The sequence below is a fragment of the Dipodomys spectabilis genome, unplaced genomic scaffold (genome assembly GCF_019054845.1).
Source record: "Dipodomys spectabilis isolate Male_0828 unplaced genomic scaffold, ASM1905484v1 ptg000137l, whole genome shotgun sequence".
Taxonomy (NCBI): Eukaryota; Metazoa; Chordata; class Mammalia; order Rodentia; family Heteromyidae; genus Dipodomys; species Dipodomys spectabilis.
The window spans coordinates 9,084,523-9,107,144 of NW_024870814.1; the positions used below are offsets into that span (position 1 = coordinate 9,084,523).

Sequence of the window (22,622 nt, forward strand, 5' to 3'; positions counted from 1 at the left end):
TTTAGTTCTTCAAGATATCACTCATCTAAACCTCCTGTCTAACCTCCAGAAGCAGGATGAAGAGGAGTGTGGGTGCTGGCACTTTCTTGATGTCCTCACTCATCTGAATCACTCCAGAAACTTCTTTTGGGAAATCCTGTAACCAGAGCTCTGAGCATCCAGCCATGGTCCTGGGATCCAGTGTAAAGCTTCAGCAAGGGTGAGAGCAAAAGTGTGTTAACAATGAGCAAGAGGATTTAAACTGATAAAAGACAAAATACCATATTTTAATAGGATTGATTATAAGAGTACTGAAAGTTCAGAATCAAAACTGTAATGATCTGTATTCTCCAGTTAACTTTATACATACATAATAGCTTTATATTAAATCATTCTAATTAGCCAACATCAACATAGAAAAGTAAATTACTAACAGAGTATGTGAATGTGAACATATAATTTCAAAACTTTATTAATATGCATACATATGTCAGAGCATGAAATATGTTCATGTTACTAAATAGAAGAACAGAGTGCACAATTCATTCCTCCAACTCAGACTCTTCTGCAGTGTAAATATGTATTGTAAGTTTACCATGAACGATTTGAAAGCATCTCAGAATCTCCCAGCAGTCTCTTTTCTGTGTTCTATGACTGTGAGTTGTACTTTGAACTAAGATGAAGATGGTGTCAGAATTCTCAGCTGAGCTGGCACTCTCCACCTTTATAATAAACAAGACTTGGAGGAGAAGCCATTTCATACCTTATGAAGAAGCTATTCCTCATTAAAATAACATTATCAATTCCTTAGCTCATATTTTCCTTAAGAGGTTAAATAATTATCTTATTTTCATAATTAATTTTTTCTGGCATTCACTAGTTGTTGTCTCATTTTTTGTACTAGGATCTCTTTCTTGGAGCTTGTCCTTAGTTTCAAGTTAAATCAGCATCATCTTGCATTTTTTTTGGTTCTCCAATGGAGAGATAGACATTCAACTATCTATTAATAGTTCCTATTAGTGAATAATGGAATTCAAAAACTACAGGTGAATTTTAGGGATTGAAAAGTTATTTTATTTTCCAGGCAATGGAGAACTGTGTAGATACTTCTCTATCTGCACAAGGATGCATATGTTTCTGCAGAAGGAATGAGAGAAACATAAGCTTACATTAATACTTTTAATTCCATTTCCAAACCACAGTTAATTTCAATTGCCTTTCAATAGAAATGGGAAACATTTATGAGTGAATATCTTGACTAATTATTTTAATGAATAATGCAAGGTTGATGTATGCTTCCATTGATAACTACTCCTAGTCTTCACCATCATATATATATCCATTGTGGACAACATCGACAAACACACACCTGCTTCTCTCTGCAATGTTTCTGTGGTCATCATTGAAGGTAGCTTCCTCTCTTGGCCTGGATCTGATTCCCACACTGGGATCCCCTACCAATAGTGAATATTGTTGCTTATTCTTCTTAATTATTAATCACTTTGCCAACACTAACACTGCTCCCACATGAGGATACAGTTTGGACTCCAGTATGGCCAAACTCCACATGGGGAGACTTACTTTCACTCCCTTACATGCTTTTCTTATCAATCTTGGGCCACGTTGCCTTAAATCCAGTTAATGAGAAACATGTTTCTTAAGGCACTAAAATATTGGGACCAGGTAGAATTTGCTTATTTGGGCCATAGTAAATTCATGCGAATGAATGAACACTTGGTAGAAACAGGATGTCTTCTACTGAAGAAAATGGGATCAACAGTGGGTAAAGAGTTGGGGGCCATTGGCTTATTCCTAAAATCCTAGCAACACAGGAAGCTCTGGTCTGAAGAATATTACCACAAACTCAACAACAACAACAAAAGAGTATGTAGAGATCAGGCCTGTAATCTCTGGCATCCAGGAATTATCAGGCAAAGATACATACAATTGTGAACATTGCCTCAGATGGGAAAGGACAGTATTCTCAACTTGGGATACAGAGGAATTATAAATGGAGCAAGGCAAATTATTATCCAAAGTTAATGGTATAAGGATGAATGGTACTGGTCTTTCTTATAAGTCAGAACACTCCTGCTTTTACATTGCTCTAATTTCACAAAAGGATTATGATGGTATCAGAGCAAAGAATAACCATCTGTGTTATCAGTAATACCTGTGGGAGAGGTGAAGAATGTGTCAGAGGTTGCAATTTTGGGGATTATACTGTAACAGACAGGCCATTTCATAATGGAATGTGAGCAGGGACAAAATGCAGTGGATCTGGAAGAGATCAAAATGGCATCCTACCCACAGATCCTTGATAGGTGCTGTTCTTCAGCATCCAGAGACAATCATGTTTTCTGCATTTGAAGCTGATCTACTCAAACAAGACTGATGACTCTTGAGGACAGTGGACCTTTACTGAATTGTTGAAGTAAGACAGAACTGCCACTGTGCTCAGCCCTGTCCAGACTCTGCTTATTTGCATATACCCAAAGCACAGTCCACTGACTTGAGGATTTCTTCACAGCCCAGACATATCCTATGCTGGAGTTATTCTCCGGCACACAGCATGGACATGAGGTTCTCGGCTCAGATCCGGGGTCTCCTGTAGATCTGGCTTTCAGGTAACAAAGACAGCACTGGAAATTTGTTCAGCACAGTGTGGTGTATTCAATCTGACATTCTATGGAAGTTCTCCTACAACACGCTTATCAGTAAGGGTATTTATTTCCATTTTTCCTCTGTCAGGTGCCAGATGTGACATCCAGATGACCCAGTCTCTGTCCTTCCTTCTAATCTCCAGGAAAGAGAGAGAGTCACCATCTCTTGCCATATCATTCAAGCATTAGCAGCAGTTTATCCTGGAATCAGTAGAAACCAGGAAAGCTCCTAAGTTCCTGATCTACCTTACAGTCAGTTTAGAATCAGCTGCCCAGTTTAGGTTAAGTTACAATGGATCTAGGACAGAGTTCATTCTCACCCTCATCAACCTGCCTATTACTGTCAACAAGGTTACAATACTCCTCCCACAGTGATACAAGTCATACCCTAAAACTCCCAGGGAAGCAGAAGTGAGAGTCTGTGCTGCCCCGGTTGCTCCTGTTTACCTGCTCAGAGTATTTCCTAGAAGCAGCCTGGCTCTGAAGGTCACTGCAAGGCTTGGGTACAAGGGCCAGAAAGGCTTTTTTGCATCCTAATCCTCCACTTTTTTCTCAGTTCCAGATGCATAGACATGATCCTGTCTATTGGTATCCTTCAAAATTGAGGTTTTCACACATGAAGTTCAAGTGTTCTAAAATCAGTTAGTATTCATACAGCAAAATGGGAGTCTGCAGATAAACAGAATTGTTCCAATGCAGTCAGTTGAAGTCTATGTTCTAGCCATTATCTTGAAATTGGATATGTGGAACATGGGGTTGTCTGAAGCTTCTTCAGAATCCAGGGCTCCTTTAAATGTGTAGCCTGGTTGACTCTGAGCTGTTCAGACTTGTTCTGGAAGAGATAATTAGATACATATCCTGGATTAGTGCTGATCTTCAGCATCCAGAGTGAAGCCTGTTGTTTGCTGACAGATCTGCACTCCTCTTATACAACTTAGCTCTTTGGAGTTGTCCTGGAGTGGTAACAATAGAAAGAGTTCTGTATGGCCCCTAATGTTGAAAATATAAAATTTAGTAGGCGGGATGTATCTCAACTGGGAATGGATATTCTTTAAAGTGCTATTCTTTGCCAGGCACTGGTGACTCATAACTATAATTCTAGCTATATAGGTGGTGGCAGAGATGTGGGGATCATAATTTGATGCCAACTAAGCAGGAAAGTCTGTGAAAATTTGATCTCCAATTAACCCCCCAAATCTGGAAATAGATCTTTGTCTCAAGCTTTCAAGCACTAGTCTTGAGTAAAAAAAGCTGAAGAACAGTGCCCAGGCTCTAGGGTCAAGCCCCAAGACAGCTTAAAAAATAATAAGTACAATAAAATTTAAAAATATAATTTTATTTTGACATCTGGGACCAAAGTAGATAAACTTCATCAAGTTATATCATAAACACAATGTGAGGGATTATATTAAACAGGTGAAAATGATCTAATGAGCAATATATTCACTAAAGGTAAGCAAATACAAAAAAAATTATACATTCCTCCGTAGATAAATCCTTCAGTACTTATTACTGACCAGAAGCCATTGACATCATCTAAATTACTCTCGCATGATCAACATGGGAAATGAAGTCTGTACTTTACTCCTGTGATTATTTACAAAATTCACAAAGACTGCTTTTAGGATTATTTACTTTGGCCAAAGTGACCATGATATTGAGGAATTTAGGATTACGATTTTAGAAATTTAGGAATCTCTCTCAATTTCTGAGCTTTTCTATACCCAAAAGAGCAGTTTTTAAAAATAGGTTTTTATTTTCTTTAGGTCATTGTACAAAGGAGTTGCCATTCTACAAAACAGTTTATGCATACAATACCTCTTCAATGTCATCCCTTTTAAAATTCTCACTCCTTTCACACCACACTTTCCTTCAGGTTTGTTAGCAAATTTTTTTTGGCTGGTCATGGGGCCTGAAATCTGGGTCAGGGCGCTCTCTCTTTGGTCTTCAGCTCGAGGGGAACACTCTCCCACTTGAGCCAAAGTGCCACTCCCGGCTCTTTCTGCTTATGTGGTGCTGAGAAATCGAATACAGGGCCTCATGCATGTAAGGCATGTAAGGCAATACTTTACCACTGAGCCACCTTCCTAGCACATGTTTGTTAATTTTAATTTATGTTTTGATATTTTTTTCCCTTTACAACAAAGCGATTCATGCATACAATGCATCTTGAGATATATAAGCCCTCCTTTGACCTACCCTTTCCCTTATGTTTCTGTTTTGTGGCATATGTAGTGCATTCTTACCTGCATTCTACTCATTTCCTCTATTCTTCTACCTCTTTCCTACTGATCTCACACCCTCTTGCAAGTACATTTCCTAGCACTCATTTTTTTACATCTTGACATGATCTCAGAAAATCAGTTTTAATATATTTCAAAACATTTCTAACAGTTTCATAATATTGTCTAACAAAGATGAAATAAAATTAGTAGAATTCATCATTACCATACTTTGGATAATTATGTGTGTGTGTGGATGTGTATATGTGTCTGTCTGTCTGTGTGTGTGTGCCTTCTAGTGATGGTACTTGAACTCAAGACCTGGGCACAGTTCCTGCATTTTGTGTTCAAAACTAGTGTACTACCACTTGAGCAACAGCTCCACAACTAGCATTTTTGTTGATTAATTGTAGATAAAAATCTCATGGACTCTCTTTCCTGGGCTGGCTTTGAGCCATTGATCCTCAGATCTCACTCACCTGAGGGATTAAGAATTAGGATTTCGAAATAGAATAAATAGCCAAACAATTCTAGGCAAAAAAGGAATACAGATATAATCTCAGTCCCAAGACTCAAGCTCTAGTATGAGCTATACAAAAATCTTGGTACTGGCACAAAAATAATCCCAAAGATGAACAGAACAGACTAGAAGACCTAGAAATAAAACTATATATTTGATATGGTTTGATTTGGAGTCAAAGTATACACTAGGAAAATAATAGCTTCTTCAATAATTGATTTTGAAAAAACTGAGCACCCATATGAAGGAAACTAAAAATCGATCCTTGTTTGTCACCATGTACAAATATCAACTCATAGAGGATCAAAGACCTCAGCATTATACCTGAAACTTTGAAACTACTACGAGAGAGTAGGAGAAATACTAGAAGTCATTGACATAGGCAGAAAGTGTTAGGATAGAGTTCCAAAGATATACCAGATAGGAGAGAAACTTGACAAATGGGATTGCATCAGACTAAGAAGTTTCTGCATAGCAAAGGACATTGTTACTAAACTAGAAAGATAGCTAACAGACTATGAGAAGATCTTTACCAGCAATACTTCAGACAAAGTCTAATATCCAAATTATACAATGAAATGAAAAACTACCCCCACTCAAAACTCATAAATCAGTTAGTTAATGGGCAAAGTGCTGAGGATAGATGACATAGAAGATGAGGTAAGAATGGCAAAGGAGCACATAAGGAAATGATCTTCATACCTGTCCATAGAGGATATGAAAAATAAGACCAACTCATAGATTCCATCTCACTCGAGTAAGATTGGCCAACATTGTGAATTCAAATAACAAATGTTGGCAGGGATGTAGAGGAAAAGGAATCTTCTTGCACTGTTGGTGTGAATGTAAACTGACACAACGACTCTGGAACAGTCTGGAGGTTCCTCACAAAATGAAACATAGATCTTCCTTGAAACCCAGCCATACCACTCCTACACATTTACCCTGAAACTCACAAGCCAGGACACCATATAGACACTTCCACATCCATGTTCATTGCCACACTATTCAAAATAGCCAAGTTGTGGAAAGAGCCGAGATGCCTTATAATAGATGAACAGCTAAAGATGTGGTACTATTCACAAAGGAATTGTACCTAATCATTAGAAAACATAAAATTATGTCATTTGCCTGGAAATGGATGGACCTAGGACAAATCCTGTTGTGTGGTATGCCAAGCTCAGATAGAAAAGTTGTGCATGGATCTGGGAAGGTGGCTCAGTGGTAGAGCGCTTGCCTTGCATGCCTGAAGCCCTGGGTTCGATTTCTCAGCACCACATATGCAAAAAAGAAAAAGCTGGAAGTGGCGCTGCAGCTCAAGTGGTAATGCGCTAGCCTTGAGCTGAAGACCTGAGGGACATCGCCCAGGTCCAGGGTTCAGGCCTCACGACCGGACCAAAGAAAAAAAAAAAGAAAAGAAAAGTTATGCATGATTTCTTTCATGTGAGGAGTCTATAGCTAAAATATAAGTCTCCAGGCATGTGCAGAAAGTGAGACTAAAGGAGAATATTCTTAAAAGAGGAAAAAAAGACAAAATTCCTGTGTACTTATTTTTAACTTTAAACATATATTTTTACTGTAAAAATACTGTACAGAGGGATTACAATTACATGAGCAAGGTAATGAGCTCGTATCCTATCCAGCATTGTTACCCCCTTATTTTATTTTAGCCTACCATTCATTTCCTCACCACCTCCCCAACTCCTCCTTACCACCCTGGGAGCACATTTGTAAAGTTCATTTTCAACATAGTGTCTTATATATCTCGTTGTTACAATGGGTTATCGTGTATCCTTATTTCTGACCATACAAAATAACATTTATAAAAAGGAACTCAAAAAAGGAAATAAGACCTATTTTTTTTATTACTGTGTTTGTTTTCTTGTCTTATTTGTTTGTTAGCTCATATGTCTTGGGAGGGTAAGGAGAGTCACAAAAATGTAAGCACAAAAGGTGTACAAATGCAGCAGTGGTACTCATGGACACTATGTTGAAAATGAACCATAAGAATTGTGGATGGGCCTTTATGGAGAAAGTTTTGGAGAAACTAGGAACTCATGGAACATTCCTCAATAAAATAAAGGCTATATACAACAAACCTACAGTCAGCATTATAGTAAATGGTGAAAAGTCAAAATTATTTCCTCCAACGATTATCACAAGGCAGTCTGCTCTCTCCACTCCTCTTCATAATAGAGGATTGGGAGTATTAACATTGTGAAAATGGCAATACTGCCAAGATCTATCTAAAATTCAATGCAATATCCATCAAAATCCCAACAACCTTTTTCAATCAACAAGAAGAAGCAATCCAAAAATTCTTGTGGAATAATAGAATACCTGAATAGCTAAAGCAATTCTTAGCAGGAAGAACACTGCTGGAGGAATAGATATACCAAACTTCAAATTCTATTATAAAGCTATACATACAAAAAATAGCTTGGTACTGGCACATAAATAGGCTTGTAGAACAATGGAATAGAATTGAAGACTTAGAAAGGACCTCACAGACCCATGGCCACCTAATCTTGAGTAAGATAGCCAAAAACAAAGGTTGAAGGAATGAAACTCTCTTCAATAAATGGTGTGGTCAGAATTGGCTATACATGTGTAGAAACATGAAAACTGAATTTAAATCCTTATATATCACCTTGAATCAGAATCCACTCCAAATGGATCAAAGACCTTGAGGTTCAAACCCAAGTTCTACCAATTTTTACCAGCTTCACGGTATATTTGTGTGAGTTTCATGACACCACCTTTAGCAATGTTTGGTTACAGTCCTGTTTTCTCCATGTTTCACATCTCTTCCAATCTTCAGCTTACTTTACAAGAACTTCCTCTGACCTTTGATCATACATACTCAAATTTTTCAGCCTATGGTCTCCTCTGCCCATTGTCAAAATTTGTCTTAGGAAAGGGAGAATTTCATCCTCCTCTCCTCTACCTCTTACTCCTAATCCTCCTTCCCACTTTCTCCCTCCTCCTTCTCTCAAGGACAATATTTTGAGGAAGTTAAATTGGAAAGTTCTTTTAAAATTATATGATTGTATTATTTTTATTAGTTGTGTGTCTTGAACACTTGGCCTGGGCACTGTCCCTATGCTCTTCAGGTCTTCAGCTCAAGGGAAGCACTCTACCGCTCTCTTTTTGCTGGTTGATTGGAGATAAGGGTCTCCTCGACTTTCCTGCCTGGACTGGCTTTGAACTGTGATCCTCAAATCTCAGCATCCTGATTAGCTTAGATTACAGACCTGAGCCACCTGCGCCCAACTCCATGATTGTATCTTTTACTGCTGTTGTTGAAAGTGGATCTTGAACTCAGGGACTGGGTGTTGTCCCTCAGCTAGTACTCTACCAGTTGAGCATCAGCTCCACTTCTATTGACTTTAATATAATAGGTTTCTCTGTAAAATTTACAATCCTAACACGATTAGAATCAAGATAATATGGGTATATTAGTTAAAATACTTCTAAAAGTCAACATCTGTTCAGGATATTCAAAAGCTATTAGTGTCTATGGAAGACAGAAATAATTTTAAAAAAACCAAAGTGGTTTGAAACATATGTAAAAAAATCAATAAGTATCATAATAAGTGGTGAAATATTTTAACATTTTCCCCATCAGATTGTTTTTACTGTTGAAATATTTACTATCATATCCTCACATACACAATTATACAGGATGTTCCCCTCCAAATTCAATAAAGCAAGAGGAATAAGAAGACATTAATTTGAGAAGTGAAGCAGCCAGGTATCTTGATTTGCTTATGAAATTTGAACAAATTTATTAAAAATTATAAAAATTAATCATAGGATATAATGATAACTTAGTAGAATCTATGCAAACACAGTGAATAGAAAAACATCTCTTTTAGAGTAAAGAAGACACAGCTATTCAAAAGTATTTTCACAGTCATAAATTGGAGTACAACAATATTTTAAATTTTCTTTAGTTTGAAACATAGAATCAAAACAATACAAAATTAAAATTACCTAAAAGAATATTTAAAGTAGAAAATGTAAATCTAGAATTTCCATAGCAATTTAAGACACTCAGGATAGCCCAGAGAGTATTAAGCTCAGAAATCTGTCCTTACGTTTTCCAACTTTATTTTCCTTTTTTTTGTCGTAGAGCATTGTGGTTAAGTCTGTGTACATGCAGTAGGTGCAAACAGGAAAATAGTGCAGTTGACAGCTCAAACAGGAAATACACATCTTCTGGCTCATGGAATTGTAAGCCCCCTGTGTAACTCCTTAATAATAACAATAAAAATGTCAGGAGCCAAGTACTAATGGCTCATTTCTTTAATCCTAGCTACTTATGCGATTAGATCTGAGGACTGATGTTGGAAACCAGCCTGTATAGGAGAGACTATGAGACAAGTATATCCAATGAAGCTCATAAAAAAATCACAAGTAGAGGTGTAGATCAAGTGTTAGAATGCTAGCTTTGAACATAAAAAAGCTCAAGGAAGAAGCAAGGTCTTTCCTTGAGTTCCGGCCAAAGGACCAGAACCAAAATGAAAACAAACCAAAAAGAAAAGGAGTAAGGACCTGGTCCACCAGTGTACAACCTGGTGATTTCTAACAAAAGAATGGAGTGGGGATGTATCGGTGTAATTATTGTCTTGCTGTGCTGTGCAGATTCTTCTAATCATTTACTTGTGGAAGCCACCAGTATTTCCTGTAGAGTTTTTGCATGATGAGTCCTAATGAACATGGACAGGAAGAAGAGACTACATTAGAATGTACTGAAACCTGCAGGCAGATGCTAGGACAGAGGGGAGGAATGGAGGATCACCTGTCAAGATCAATCTACAAGCAACTGAGAGCATTGGTACTCACTCCAAGTGTCTACACAGGGAAAGGACCTAGGTTAGGCAGCCTTCAGTTTCACAAGTAGGTGATCTGGGTCTGAGGGACACAAGAGAATACTCCATTTCTGTGTTTAGTTTCACTCAATAACATAAGCCAGTCTTGGAATGGCGATAGGCTAATAATTTTTCTATTAAAAAAGAAACATTACTTGCTTGAATTAACTAACATGTGTCAATTTTACAAAAGAACCCCAAATAACACTCTAAAAGTTTCCTCCCTTGTTATGATTTGTGTGCTCTATTGAATCAGGAGCGGCATTGACAAGTGTGTACTGCTGCAGACAGAGAGACAGAGTACAGGGAATTCTGCAAAAATGATTCTACCAAAATCTTCAAGTGACCTTCAGATTCTGGATATATCTGAGAAGCTGTGTCATTAGGTGGAGGCACCTGGAAGGGCAGTTGGGACAGCCTAGCCTCTCACCTCTACTTCCCTGGAAGCTTAATACTATGGCTTTTATCACTGTGAGTGTGTAGCTCCTAGGCTGTAGACAGTAATAAGTGGGGAAATCTTCAGGTTGCAGTCTGCTTATGGTGAGAGTAAACTCTGTCCCAGATCCACTGTCCTTAAATCTGGATGGTAATTATTTGCAACATACATGAGGAGCTTAGGAGCTTTCCCTGATTTCTGTTGAAACCAATTTAAAGAAATGCTAATCCCCTTTCTGGCCCTGAAAGCCATGGAAACTCTGTCTTTCAGAGATGTATACAGAGGGGATAGAGACTGGTATTTTGGATGTCACATCTGTCACCTGGCAGTGGAAATATAAATCAAATACTCTCCTTGATAATCATATTACTAGAGGCCTTCGTTGCAGTATCAGAGAGCCCCTACTGCACTAGGCTGAGTAAATCCCCAGCATTGTTCTTCCTTACCTGGGAGCAAGAGCAGCAGGAGCCCTAAAGCTGAGCAGGGACCATCATGTCCATGCTGGGTGCTGACTGGGACTGTCTCTTGCACAGAGTGTGAGCAGACTATGAAGTGCTCAGGGCAGTGGGTTGTGCTCTGTGCACATGCAAATCAGCAGGGCTGGGCAGAGCTGGGCACATCTGCAGGATTGGCTCAACTCAGTGAATAACCTCAGGCCTTGAGTCCAAAAGTTTCCTAGACTAGAAAAGAGGAACATGAATTTGCCTGCAGAGTATGTGGACATGATTTGATGGTAGAAGACACTTTTATGACTATTTTCAAAATGTATAATGCACAGAAGCAACTGTGGTAAAATGGTATTTCATAAATATATTGAAACCTTCTTGTTTCTACTTAGATCTTTTATTCACTTCCAAAAATTTTTCCTGGAAAATATCCCTGTGTTTTCTTTATAAAATACTTACGCATTGAAGCTTTTCTTACTGCCTTGCCTTGCCTTGCCTTGCCTTGCCTTGCCTTGCCCTGCCCTGCCCTGCCCTGCCCTGCCCTGCCCTGCCCTGCCCTGCCCTGCCCTGCCCTGCCCTGCCCTGCCCTGCCCTGCCCTGCCCTGCCCTGCCTTGCCTTGCCTTGCCTTGCTTTTCTTTTCCTTTCCTGTCCTTTCCTTTCCTTTCCTTTCCTGTCCTTTCTTTCTTTTTTGGGGGGGGGGGTTTGTGGCTTGTACTCCGGGTCTGGTCTCTGTCCCACAGCTCTTCAGTTCAAGGCAAACACACTTGAGCCACAGTGCTACTTCCAGCTTCCGGTGATTTATTGGAGATAAAAGCCTCAAGGGCTTTGCTGGCCAGGCTGGCTTTGAACTACAATCCTCAGATCTCAGCCTCCTGAGTAGCTAGGATTGCAGTTTTGAGTCCCTAGCACATAGAAGGAAAAGAAATCTTAATCACAGTAATACATTTTCCTTTTTTGGTATTGTAATATTGTTTTGAATCTGATTTACTTTGTGAAGAAATTATTTCACTTGTTTGTTGCTGTGTAAGATCATAAACAACTTGTCATGTTTCATATAATTTCCAGCTTTTGATAGTTTCCTGCAAAGAAATTAATGAAGTTTGTTATTTTTTTAAAAAGTTCATTTTCCTAGATTGGTAGAAACAACTTACAATCAAATTTAAGTGAGTTTTAATGCCATCACTTAGGTGGACTATTTCTGATAGTTGGGGAAAAGTCACCATTGTTGACAGTCATTTTATCTCAATACACCATTATGATCATTATGATTGTGTGTGGAAGCTCAAATCCCTGTTCCATCTCTAGTTTCCTGCAGAGTTCATCATTAGGTCATCCTTTCATTAGATTTGGTGAACTGGAGAGAGTTGTATAATTCTTGCCAGAAGCAGGAAGACATGTGATCAGAAGTGAGGCCTGGAGAATTCCCCTGGAGAGGTAGTTGGGTCAGGTGAGAGCATCAGCTACTCACCCTGGGTTTTTCCACAGGGTGGAGAATCACAGGATTATGTGCTCAAAAACCTAGGACAGCCTCACTGAACCAGAGAATGCCACATTCCTCCTTCCAACTTGTCTGATGAGCTAGGACTTAACCTAATGATTAGACTCATTTCCTGTATTAAAACAATTCCTTCTTAGAGATTCTTGTCTGGCTTCTGTTTTATTGTGTGAATCAGAAAAGGTGATGTTATATGAGAAGAGACATGGCCATATTTGTGCTTCTGGGACAGAGGAGGACAAAAGGGACAAAGATTAAGAGGAGTCTTCACATTTAAATGATAATCTTTGAAAGTGTTCATAGTGGTGCTACATCTGAGAAGCTCTATCAGCAGATGGAGGCACCAGAAAAGCAGCTGAGCAGCCCAGCCTCTCACTTCTGCTTCCCTGGGAGGTTTTTGTTATGGCTTGTATCACTGTGGGAGGTAAACTACTACCCTGCTGACAGTAATATGTGGCAAAATCCTCAGGCTGCAGGCTGCTGATGGTGAGTGTGAACTCTGTCCCAGATTGACTCCCACTGAACCTTGATGGAATCCCAGAGGCTAAATTCTTTGCAAAACTGATCAGAAGCTTTGGAGCATTCCCTGGTTTCTGCTGATACCAGTGTAAATAATCGCTAATGCCCTGACTGGCACGGCAAGTGATGGATACTCTGTCTCCTGGAGATGCAGACAGGAAGGATGGAGACTGGGTCATCTGGATGTCACATCTGAAACCTGGCATTGGAAACATAAATACAAACATCCACACTGTTAGTCATGTTATAGGAGGCCTTCCCTGAAGACCCAGGCAGCAGTGAACACACAGGATGAGAGGAGTGGTGTCCTTCCTTACCTGGGAGCCAGAGCAGCAGGAGCCCCAAGAGCTGAGAAGAGGTCCTCATGTCCATGCTGTGTGCTGACTGGGACTGACTGCTTCACAGGGTGTGAGCAGCCTATTATGAAGTCATTGGGGCAGTAGTCTGTGCTCTGAGCATATGCAAATGAGAAAAGCTTGGTAAAGCTGGGAACAGCTATAGGAAAAGCCCAACTCAGGAAATCCTCATGTTTCATCTGTGCCCACATATGAAATATAAGTTGTTAAGTTTTCAAGCAATTCATGCTTCAGGCTCTTCTAAAACTCACATATACACAAAGTAAAATGTGATTTTTCCCAAGCAGGTAAAAAGGCTGAGTCCAACTCTTCCTTATTGACTTTACTGCATAAAGGAAAATTTTACTACATAGGAAAATTTTCAAAGCAAAGGAAAACAACTATATCAAGGGTTTTATTAAGCATGTCCTTTGGTTTGATGGCTGGAGGGTTGAAGCAAAAGCATATTGCTACCAGAACAGCCCAAAATTTGTTGTTTTTGTGATTTGCCATGTCACCAGGTACAATTTTTACTTAGACTTACAGTTTCAAGTTTAACCATATTAACAAGGGTTCTTTGCTTGTTGTAGCCTTTTGTGAATATTTTAGTTTAAATGAACATGCATATTTTTAGTAATCTTCTGTTACCACATAGCTTTTTCTTGTACCATATTTCAAGTGCAGAGGCCTTCCATTGACAAAGAAATAACTTTAATTCTTCCCTATATTTGTCAGGTGGTTTAAATTTATAGGTAATCTAATAGCATCTGTTCAAAGTGAAGTAATAAAAAAAATTTTATAATACATTTAATGGAAAAGTATTAACCAATAAATGGAAATACTAAGGTAGTTGCCAGGTGTTATCTCAAATACTTGGTTTTGTAAAATCTATGAAAAAGTTATTTTTCTAGAGTCCATTCTGTTATTTTCTCTTTCTTTTTCCCTCTTTCTTTCTTGCTTTTTCCTTCCTTTCTTTCTGTTTTGTTTCTTTCTTTTTTGACATGATATTTCTATGACTTCCAGGCTATCCTTGATCATGTGATTTTCTGTGTATTTAACCTGCAATATTAGAGGGACTCATGAAATAATAAAAAGAAGCTGAAAGTTGCTGAGAGAAGGTGGTGAACATGAAAACAGATAGTATGATAGAAAGAGGACATGGCCTCTGTACGGTGAGAATAGACTATATTAATTCTGATTGAATTGAGAATCTAGATTCCAGAATGTTATGAACGTAGGCATACCTGAATAACATGATGTAGGAATACTGTCTCACATTTCTTAGGTCTCTGAGTAAGTACAGTGGCCTTTTAATGTAAACTCAAAATTCAAATTAATATAGGAATATCAGCCTACATATGGAAGAGTGATAGATTTTTGTCTATTCAGAGACTTTTATTTTTGAAATGTGTTTTCATCTACTAGTGTAGTTAAGTAATTAAATTAATATCAATATATTTTGAACTCTTGACATTGTAAACAGATGTTCTATGATTTGAGTCACATCTTTCACCCAATATGTTTAAGTTATTTTTCAGTCCTTGGGTCTCACACAATTTTCCAGCCCAGTCTCAGGCTACACAGCTGTTCTTATGCTTCTCCCACATATTAGAATCCAGGCAAGTGCCATCATGTCTTTTATTCCAGAAATATATCTTGTGACTTTTCTTTGATGTCCTGACACTCTGGTCCTCCTAATTTTGTACTCCACATAGTTGAAATTGTGATTGCAGGTAACATCAATCACACTAAGAGTAAGTATTTCTGAAAATTCAGAATTGTTTTCTTTGCAAGGGCCTTGCTCATCTAGAAAAAAGTGCAAAGTATGAAATTCATATGTGGTTCTCAGGAAGGAAAACACCAAATGATCCATCTGATTTTGTTGTATACACACACACACACACACACACACACAGACACACTCAAGTTATTGAATTTTCTTTCTGATAGTTTGACCACTTTATACAAACAAATTTAAAGAGTTGATTGAAAAGCTCAGTGGAAGAGAAACACCTGAGACAGTGAACCTCAGTGAGCAGCTATCTCAAGGATATTTTGTTTGACGAACCCTCAAATATGTATTTTAATGTTTTTGTTTCTTTCATGCATGTGTTTCTAACGCATTTATAAGATTATTTCTTTGTTGCTTTGTATGTCCCTCCCCCACAGTGTAACCCCCGCTTTCACTATATTTGATGTCAGTATAACATGTGGAGGAGACGGGGACAAACAAGTCGTTTAAGGATTCAGGTGGACCTGTTGCAACAATGAGAAGTACAAAATGTCATGTCAAAACCAGCTTTACAATGTCGGTGTGTGTGGGGGGGGGAGGGGGGTATGATTGGGTGGGGGGGGAGGGGGGAGGCTGGGAAGGGAGGTGAAGGGTAAACAAAGGAGGAGGCTGCAATGCTTGGTAAGAAATGTATGCATTATCCTGCCCATGTAATTGTAACCCCTCTGTACAGTATGTTCTCAAATAAAATAAAATAAAATTAAAAAAAAAGAATATTTTGTTTGAGCTAGAGCACTGTGAGAGGAATCTTGTTATTCTCCTGACCATAGCAATTTGCAGCATCTTCAGCCTCCACTGGATTTATGGTGAAGATGAAATCTGTCTCTGCCATTGAACCGGTCTGGGACCCCACTTTTCCTATTGGATCCTGTATAGCTCAGAGGTTTTGGAGACTGTCCTGGTTTCTGTTGATACCAACATATGAAACTCTCTAAAATTCATCAGCATTCTCACTGGCTCTGCAGATGATGATGGCCATGTCTTGAGGAGACAGGGCCAGGGATGCAGGAGTTGGAGTCAGTACAATGTCTCCATTGGACCCTGGAATGCTAATCATATCTCACGAATGGTCACAGATGTACTGAGACCATCCCAATGTAGGCATATTGCAATAGTGACAGCTGTAACTTGTCAGGGAAGACACTTTAATAATAGAAAATTTAGCAAAAAGACTTGAATCAATCATGTTGAGAAACCTGCAAATCAAACAGCAGCAATGGCCATGATGATTGTGACTAACCTTTTCTGCCAACCTCACCTGGAGCCCAGAGCAGAAGAGCTAGAGGTTTGACAGTGCTTTTCAGGTCTCAGAAACTGCTTCTAACGAAGATTTGAGCAACCTGCACTGTTATGCAATGACACAATGTGCAAATTAATTCAGAAGGGCTTGCCTTGATGTTTAAAGGAGACATAGGTTTTCTTTCACTCAGTGGGAGTTGTGGCTAGACAAGACAAAATAATCTTGAATATTTTCTAGTGTAACTGGAGTATTTCCAGTAATTTGTGAATTTCTCTGTTGAAATTTTATTTCTACTTGAGATGCCATGTGGAAGAACATGCCATGTTTGCCCTTCCACACATATGTCACTCAGATATGCTTTGTATTCCCCAAATTGAAGTTGTCACATCATCTCAAACAGCAGTTCATTCCGAAAGGAAGTCAATAGAGTTAATAGAGGAGTGAAATCACTCTGCTAGAGGGCGGGGATGGGGGAGTTGTCTTCCTGAATACATCTTCTGGACAGCATGTCTGTAAATGCCATCCAGAGCTGGAAAGGTCGGGAGGTGCGAGTGTGCTACAGTAGTCAGTGAGCTGGTGATACCAATGAAAAAGGAAGCCTTTTTGGGTTGCCAGGTTACTCACATAGTTAGACCAGTCTGGGTTACATAGTAAGACTGGTAGGTTCCCAATCTGCATGAACTTACTTTACCTTCCTGTGGGTAAAGACTTTCCTGTCTGTTTAATTTTGAAACAAGATCTATTTTGCCCCTAGTTTTCCATTGATAGTGGAATGATTGCTGTGGGTCCTAATTTGAGTAAGAAAAAATCAGATCTGTTCTTTTACTCAGATCTTTGTCCTTACCAATGGAAGCAGTAGCTGAGGAACCTGAAGTTCTCCTATAGAATGAGAAGATGATACAAACACATTGGATAGTGTTATGTAATCAAGGAGATTTATTTTAGACCAGGGAGTTAATGAAAAGTTATATGTAGAAATATGATTTGGAGGTTAAAGGATACAACAAATTCACCAAGAATCAACTATTTATTATACTTGTGGGCAATAGTGTTTGTCTGTTTAATGGGAAATATGTAGCTTATTAATAAATTCATGGGAAATATTTCATTCAGCTACATAAGTTATGGAGTAATTCATTGTCAGGTGTTGGTGACCCTAGAGTGAATGCATTTCTAGTTGTTCATGAGGCTGCAATCTGAGGAGTTATGTTTGAAGCCAGACTCAGAAGGAAAGTGAGATTCTTATCTCCAATAAACTGCCAAAAGCCACAAGTTGAGCTGTAAATCCCAAGGAAGAATGCTAGCTTTAGCATAAAACATAGGGACAGAACATAGGCTCTTGATTATAGCCATTCTAACTGGGGTGAGGTGAAATTTCAGTGATGTCTTGATTTGCATTTCTTTTATGGCAAGAGAAGTTAAGCATTTCTTCATGAGTCTAAAGGCCATTCTTATTTCATCTTCATAGAAGTCTCTCTTTTAAGTCTTTAGTCCATTTATTAATTGGGCAGTTGTTTCTTGAGGATTTGTAGTTGGGGATTAAATTTTTTGAGTTCCAGGTATATTTTATATATGAGACCCTTGTCCGTAGGATGGCTAGTGAAGGTCTTCTCCCAATCTGTGTGGTTTCTATTGATCTAGCTAGCAGTGTCGTTTGCCATGAAGAAGATCTGCAACTTCATGAAATCCCATTTGTCCAACCCTTCTTTGATTTCTTATTTTTCTGGGTCTCTATTCAGAAAATTTCAGACTGTGCCAAGGAGACCGAGGGATTCTCCTATTCCTTCCTGTAATGTTTTCAGAGTGTCTTCTTTGACTCCGAGGTCTTTGATCCAATTGGAGTTAGTTCTGGTACAGGGTGATATATCAGCATCTAGCTTTAGTTTTCTACAAGTGAGTAACCAAATTTGCCATCACCATTTACTGAAGAGGATGTCTTTCTTCCATAATATTTTTTTAGATCTCTTATTGAAGATTAGATGGCTATAGGTCTGTAGGTTCATTTCTGGGTTTTCAAATCTATTTTTTGGTCCTGAGGTCTCTTCTTGTGCCAGTAACCAAGCTGTTTTGGTTACTATGGCTTTGTAGTAGAGTTTGAAATTTGATATTGATATTCTTCCAACACTGTTCTTTCTGTTAAGGATCATTTTTGGTATTCTGGGTCATGGCTATAATCAAGAACTCTAATGACAACATATGCTGGAGGAGATAGGTCCAGAATGGAACCTTACTTCATTGTTGGTGGGAGTGTAAGCTTGTTAAACCACTTTGGACAGTAGTATGGAGGTTCATCCAAAGACTCCTCATAGAGCTCCCCAATGACCCAGCAATCCCATGTTTGGGTATTTACCCAAATGATCACAAACAAGACCATACTAAACGTACCAGCACAAGTATGTTTGTTGCAGCATTATTTACCATAGCTAAGATATGGAACCAACCCAGATACTGCTCAGTAGATGAATGGATCCAGAAAATGTGGTATATATACAGTGGAATTCTATGCCTTCATCAGAAAGCATGACATTACCCCATTTGTTAGGAAATGGAAAGATTTGGAAAATACTACATGAAATGAAGTAGGCCCAGCCCAAAGTAACATAGATACCATGGTTTCCCTTATTTAAAATAACTAGTATATGTTTGAGACAAGCAGAAAAGGTCAGATAAGATGATGTTAGGTAAAATGAACTTCAAGATAAGTATTCAAATGATTTTGCTTTCATGCAATTGTTTCTTTTTTTGTTGTGAAAATACTGTACAGAGGGGTTACAATTACATGGGAAAGATAGTGAGTACATTTCTTATCAAGCATTGTAGCCTCCTCCTTTGTTTACTCTTCCATCCCTTCCCATCCTCCCTTCCCCCCCACCCAATCCTCCCCCCCCAAGTTGTAAAGTTTGTTTTTGACATGACAACTTGTACTTCTCATTGTTGCAACAAGTCTACCTGTATCCTTATTTAAATGACTTTTTTCCCCCTTCCCCTCCACAATTTATACCTACATCAAATGCAGTGAAAGCAGGGGTTATACTGTGGGGGAGGGACATAAAAAGCAACAAAGAAATAATTTTATAATTGCATTAGAAACAAACGCATGAAAGAAAAAAAAACATTTAAAATACATATCTTAGGGTTCATTTTCCTAATATCAACTTATCTGAGCTTTTCTGCTTGACTCATACATATAATAGATATTGCAAGTAAGGGAAATCATGGGACCAATGTTTCTTTGGGCTTGGCTTACTTCACTTAATATAATTTTTTCCAAGTCTTTCCATTTCCTAACAAATGGGACAATGTCATTCTTTCTGATGGAGGCATAGAATTCCATTGTGTATATATACTACATTTTCGTGATCCATTCATGTACTGAGGGGCATCTGGGTTGGTTCCATATCTTAGCTATGGTAAATAATGCTGCAATAAACATAGTTGTGCTGGTAGCTTTAGTGTGGTCTTCTTTGTAAACATTTGGGTAAATGCCCAAAAGTGGGATTGCTGGGTCATAGGGGAGCTCTATGTGGAGTCTTTTGAGGAACCTCCATATTACTTTCCAAAGTGGTTGAAAAAGTTTACACTCCCACCAGCAATGAAGTAAGGTTCCCTTTTGTCCACATCCCCTCCAGCATCTGTTATTAGAGTTCGTGATTTTTGCCATTCTAACTGGGGTGAGGTGGTATCTCAATGTTGTTTTGATTTGTATTTCTTTTATGGCTAGGGAGGTTGAACATTTCTTCATGTGTCTATTGGTCATCCTTCTTTCTTCCTCAGAGAAGTTTCTCTTTAAGTCATTAGCCCACTTACTTATTGGGCAGTTGTTTCTTTGAGGATTTGATGGTGGAGGATTTAATTTTTTGAGTTCCCAGTATATTTTAGATATGAGACCCTTGTCCATGGTATGGCTAGTGAAGATCTTCTTCTAATCCGTTGGCTTTCTATTGATCTTGCTAGCTATGTCCTTTGCCATGCAGAAGCTCTGCAACTTCATGCAATCCCATTTGTCCAACTTTTCTTTGATTTGTTGTGTTTCCGGGTCTCTATTAAGAAAATTTTGGCCTGCGCCAAGGAGACATAGGTTTTCTCCTATTCCATCCTGTAATGTTTTCAGTGTCTGCTTTGACTTCAAGGTTTTTGATCCATTTGGAGTTGATTCTGGTGCAGGGTGATATATAAGGATCTAGCTTTAGTTTTCTACAAGTAGTTAACCAATTTTGCCAGCACCATTTACTGAAGAGGCTGCCTTTTTTCCATTCTATTGTTTTAGCTCCCTTATCGAAGATTAGATGGCTATAGGTCTGTAGGTTCATTTCTGGTTCAATTCTATTTCATTGGTCCTGATGTCTGTTCTTGTGCCAGTACCAAGCTGTTTTGATTACTATGTCTTTATAGTAGAGTTTGAAATTTGGTATTGATATTCCTCCAGCAGTGTTCTTTCCGTTGAGGAGCGTTTTTGCTATTCAGGGTCTTTTATTGTTCCATATGAATTTTTGGATTGGAATTTTGATAGGTATAGCATTGAGTTTGTAGATAGACTTGGGAAGTATTGCCATTTTCACGATATTAATCTATCCAATCCAGGAGCATGGGAGTTTTTGCCATTTTCAAAGTCCTGTTTTGATTTTTTTTCTCAAATTTTTTAAGTTTTCATCATAGAGGTTCTTCACTTCTTTGATTAAGTTAATTCCTAGGTATTTTATTTTTTGTGGGGCCATTACAAATATAGTTGCTTTCTTGATTTCAGCCCCACTTTTCTCTGTTGGCATACTGAAAAGCGACTTATTTTTGAGGGTTAATTTTATACCCTGCTACTTTGCCAAAATTTTGAATCAGCTTGAGTAATTTGGGAGTGGAGTCTATGGGATTCTTTAAGTACAAGATCATGTCATCTGCCAAGAGGGAGAGTTTTATTTCTTCTTTCCCTATTTGGATCCCCTTTATGTCTGCATCTTGTCTTATTGCTGTAGCTAGGCATTCCAATACTAGGTTGAAGAGAAGTGGAGAGAGTCAACATTCTTGTCTTGTTCCTGAGTTACGAGGAAATGGCTTTAGTTTTTCACCATTAAGTATAATGCTGGCTGTAGGCTTGACATATACAGCCTTTATTGTATTGAGGAATGTTCCATGGATTCCTAATTTTTCCAAATCCTTCATCATAATGGGGTGTTGGATCTTGTCGAATGCTTTTTCTGCATCTATTGAGATAACCATGTGGTTCTTATCCTTGCTCCTGTTTATGTGACGAATAATATTAATCAATTAGTGTATATTGAACCAGCTTTGCATCCCTGAAATGAATCCTGTTTGATCATGGTGTATGGTTTTTTGGATGAATTGTTGAAGTCGATTGGCCAAAATTATGTTGAGAAGTTTTGCATCAATGTTCATCAAAGAGAGATGTCTATAGTTCTCTTTCTTTGATGAGTCCCTGCCTGGTTTTGGGATGAGGGTTATGATGGCTTCCTAGAATGTGTTCGGTAGTGAACTTTCTCTTTCAATTTCATTGAAGAGTTGGAGGAGTATTGGTGTGAGCTCAGTTTTGAAGGCCTTGTAGAATTCTGCTGTAAAACCATCTGGTCCTGGACTTTTCTTAGCTGGGAGGTCTCTTATTGCTGTTTCTATTTCAGTGTTTGATATGGGCATGTTAAGATGGTTTAACTCATCTTGGTTTAGTTTTGGCATGTCATTATTTGCTAGAAAAAGGCCCATTTCTGCCAAGTTCTCAAACTTATTAGTATAAAGGTTTGAGAAGTATTCATGCAATTGTTTCTAGCATATTTATAAGATGATTTCTTTGTTGCTTTGTATGTCCCTCCACCACGGTATAACCCCTGCTTCACTGTATTTGATGTTGGTGTAATTTGTGGAGGGGAAGGGAAAAAACTCGTTTAAATAGAGATAGAGGTGGACCCATTGCAACAATGAGATATACAAATCATTATGACTAAAAATGAACTTTACAACTTTGGTGTGGGCGGTAATCGAGAGGAGTGGGGACATCTTTCAATGAGATAGAGGAAGCAATCGAAAGTCTTCCAACAAGGCAAACCCAGAACCAAATGGATTTACTATGAAATTCTATAAGACCTTTAAGGAGGAA

The 22,622-nt window shown here is 38.5% G+C and overlaps 1 gene segment (V, D, J or C); it reads right to left on the bottom strand.

Annotated features, from left to right (window-relative positions):
• Window positions 1-2,114: 2,114 nt before the first annotated feature.
• Window positions 2,115-13,527, bottom strand: LOC122116787. The segment is given in 3 exon segments: window positions 2,115-2,152; window positions 13,073-13,354; window positions 13,473-13,527. Coding segments are annotated over 3 exon segments (375 nt in total).
• Window positions 13,528-22,622: the final 9,095 nt, after the last annotated feature.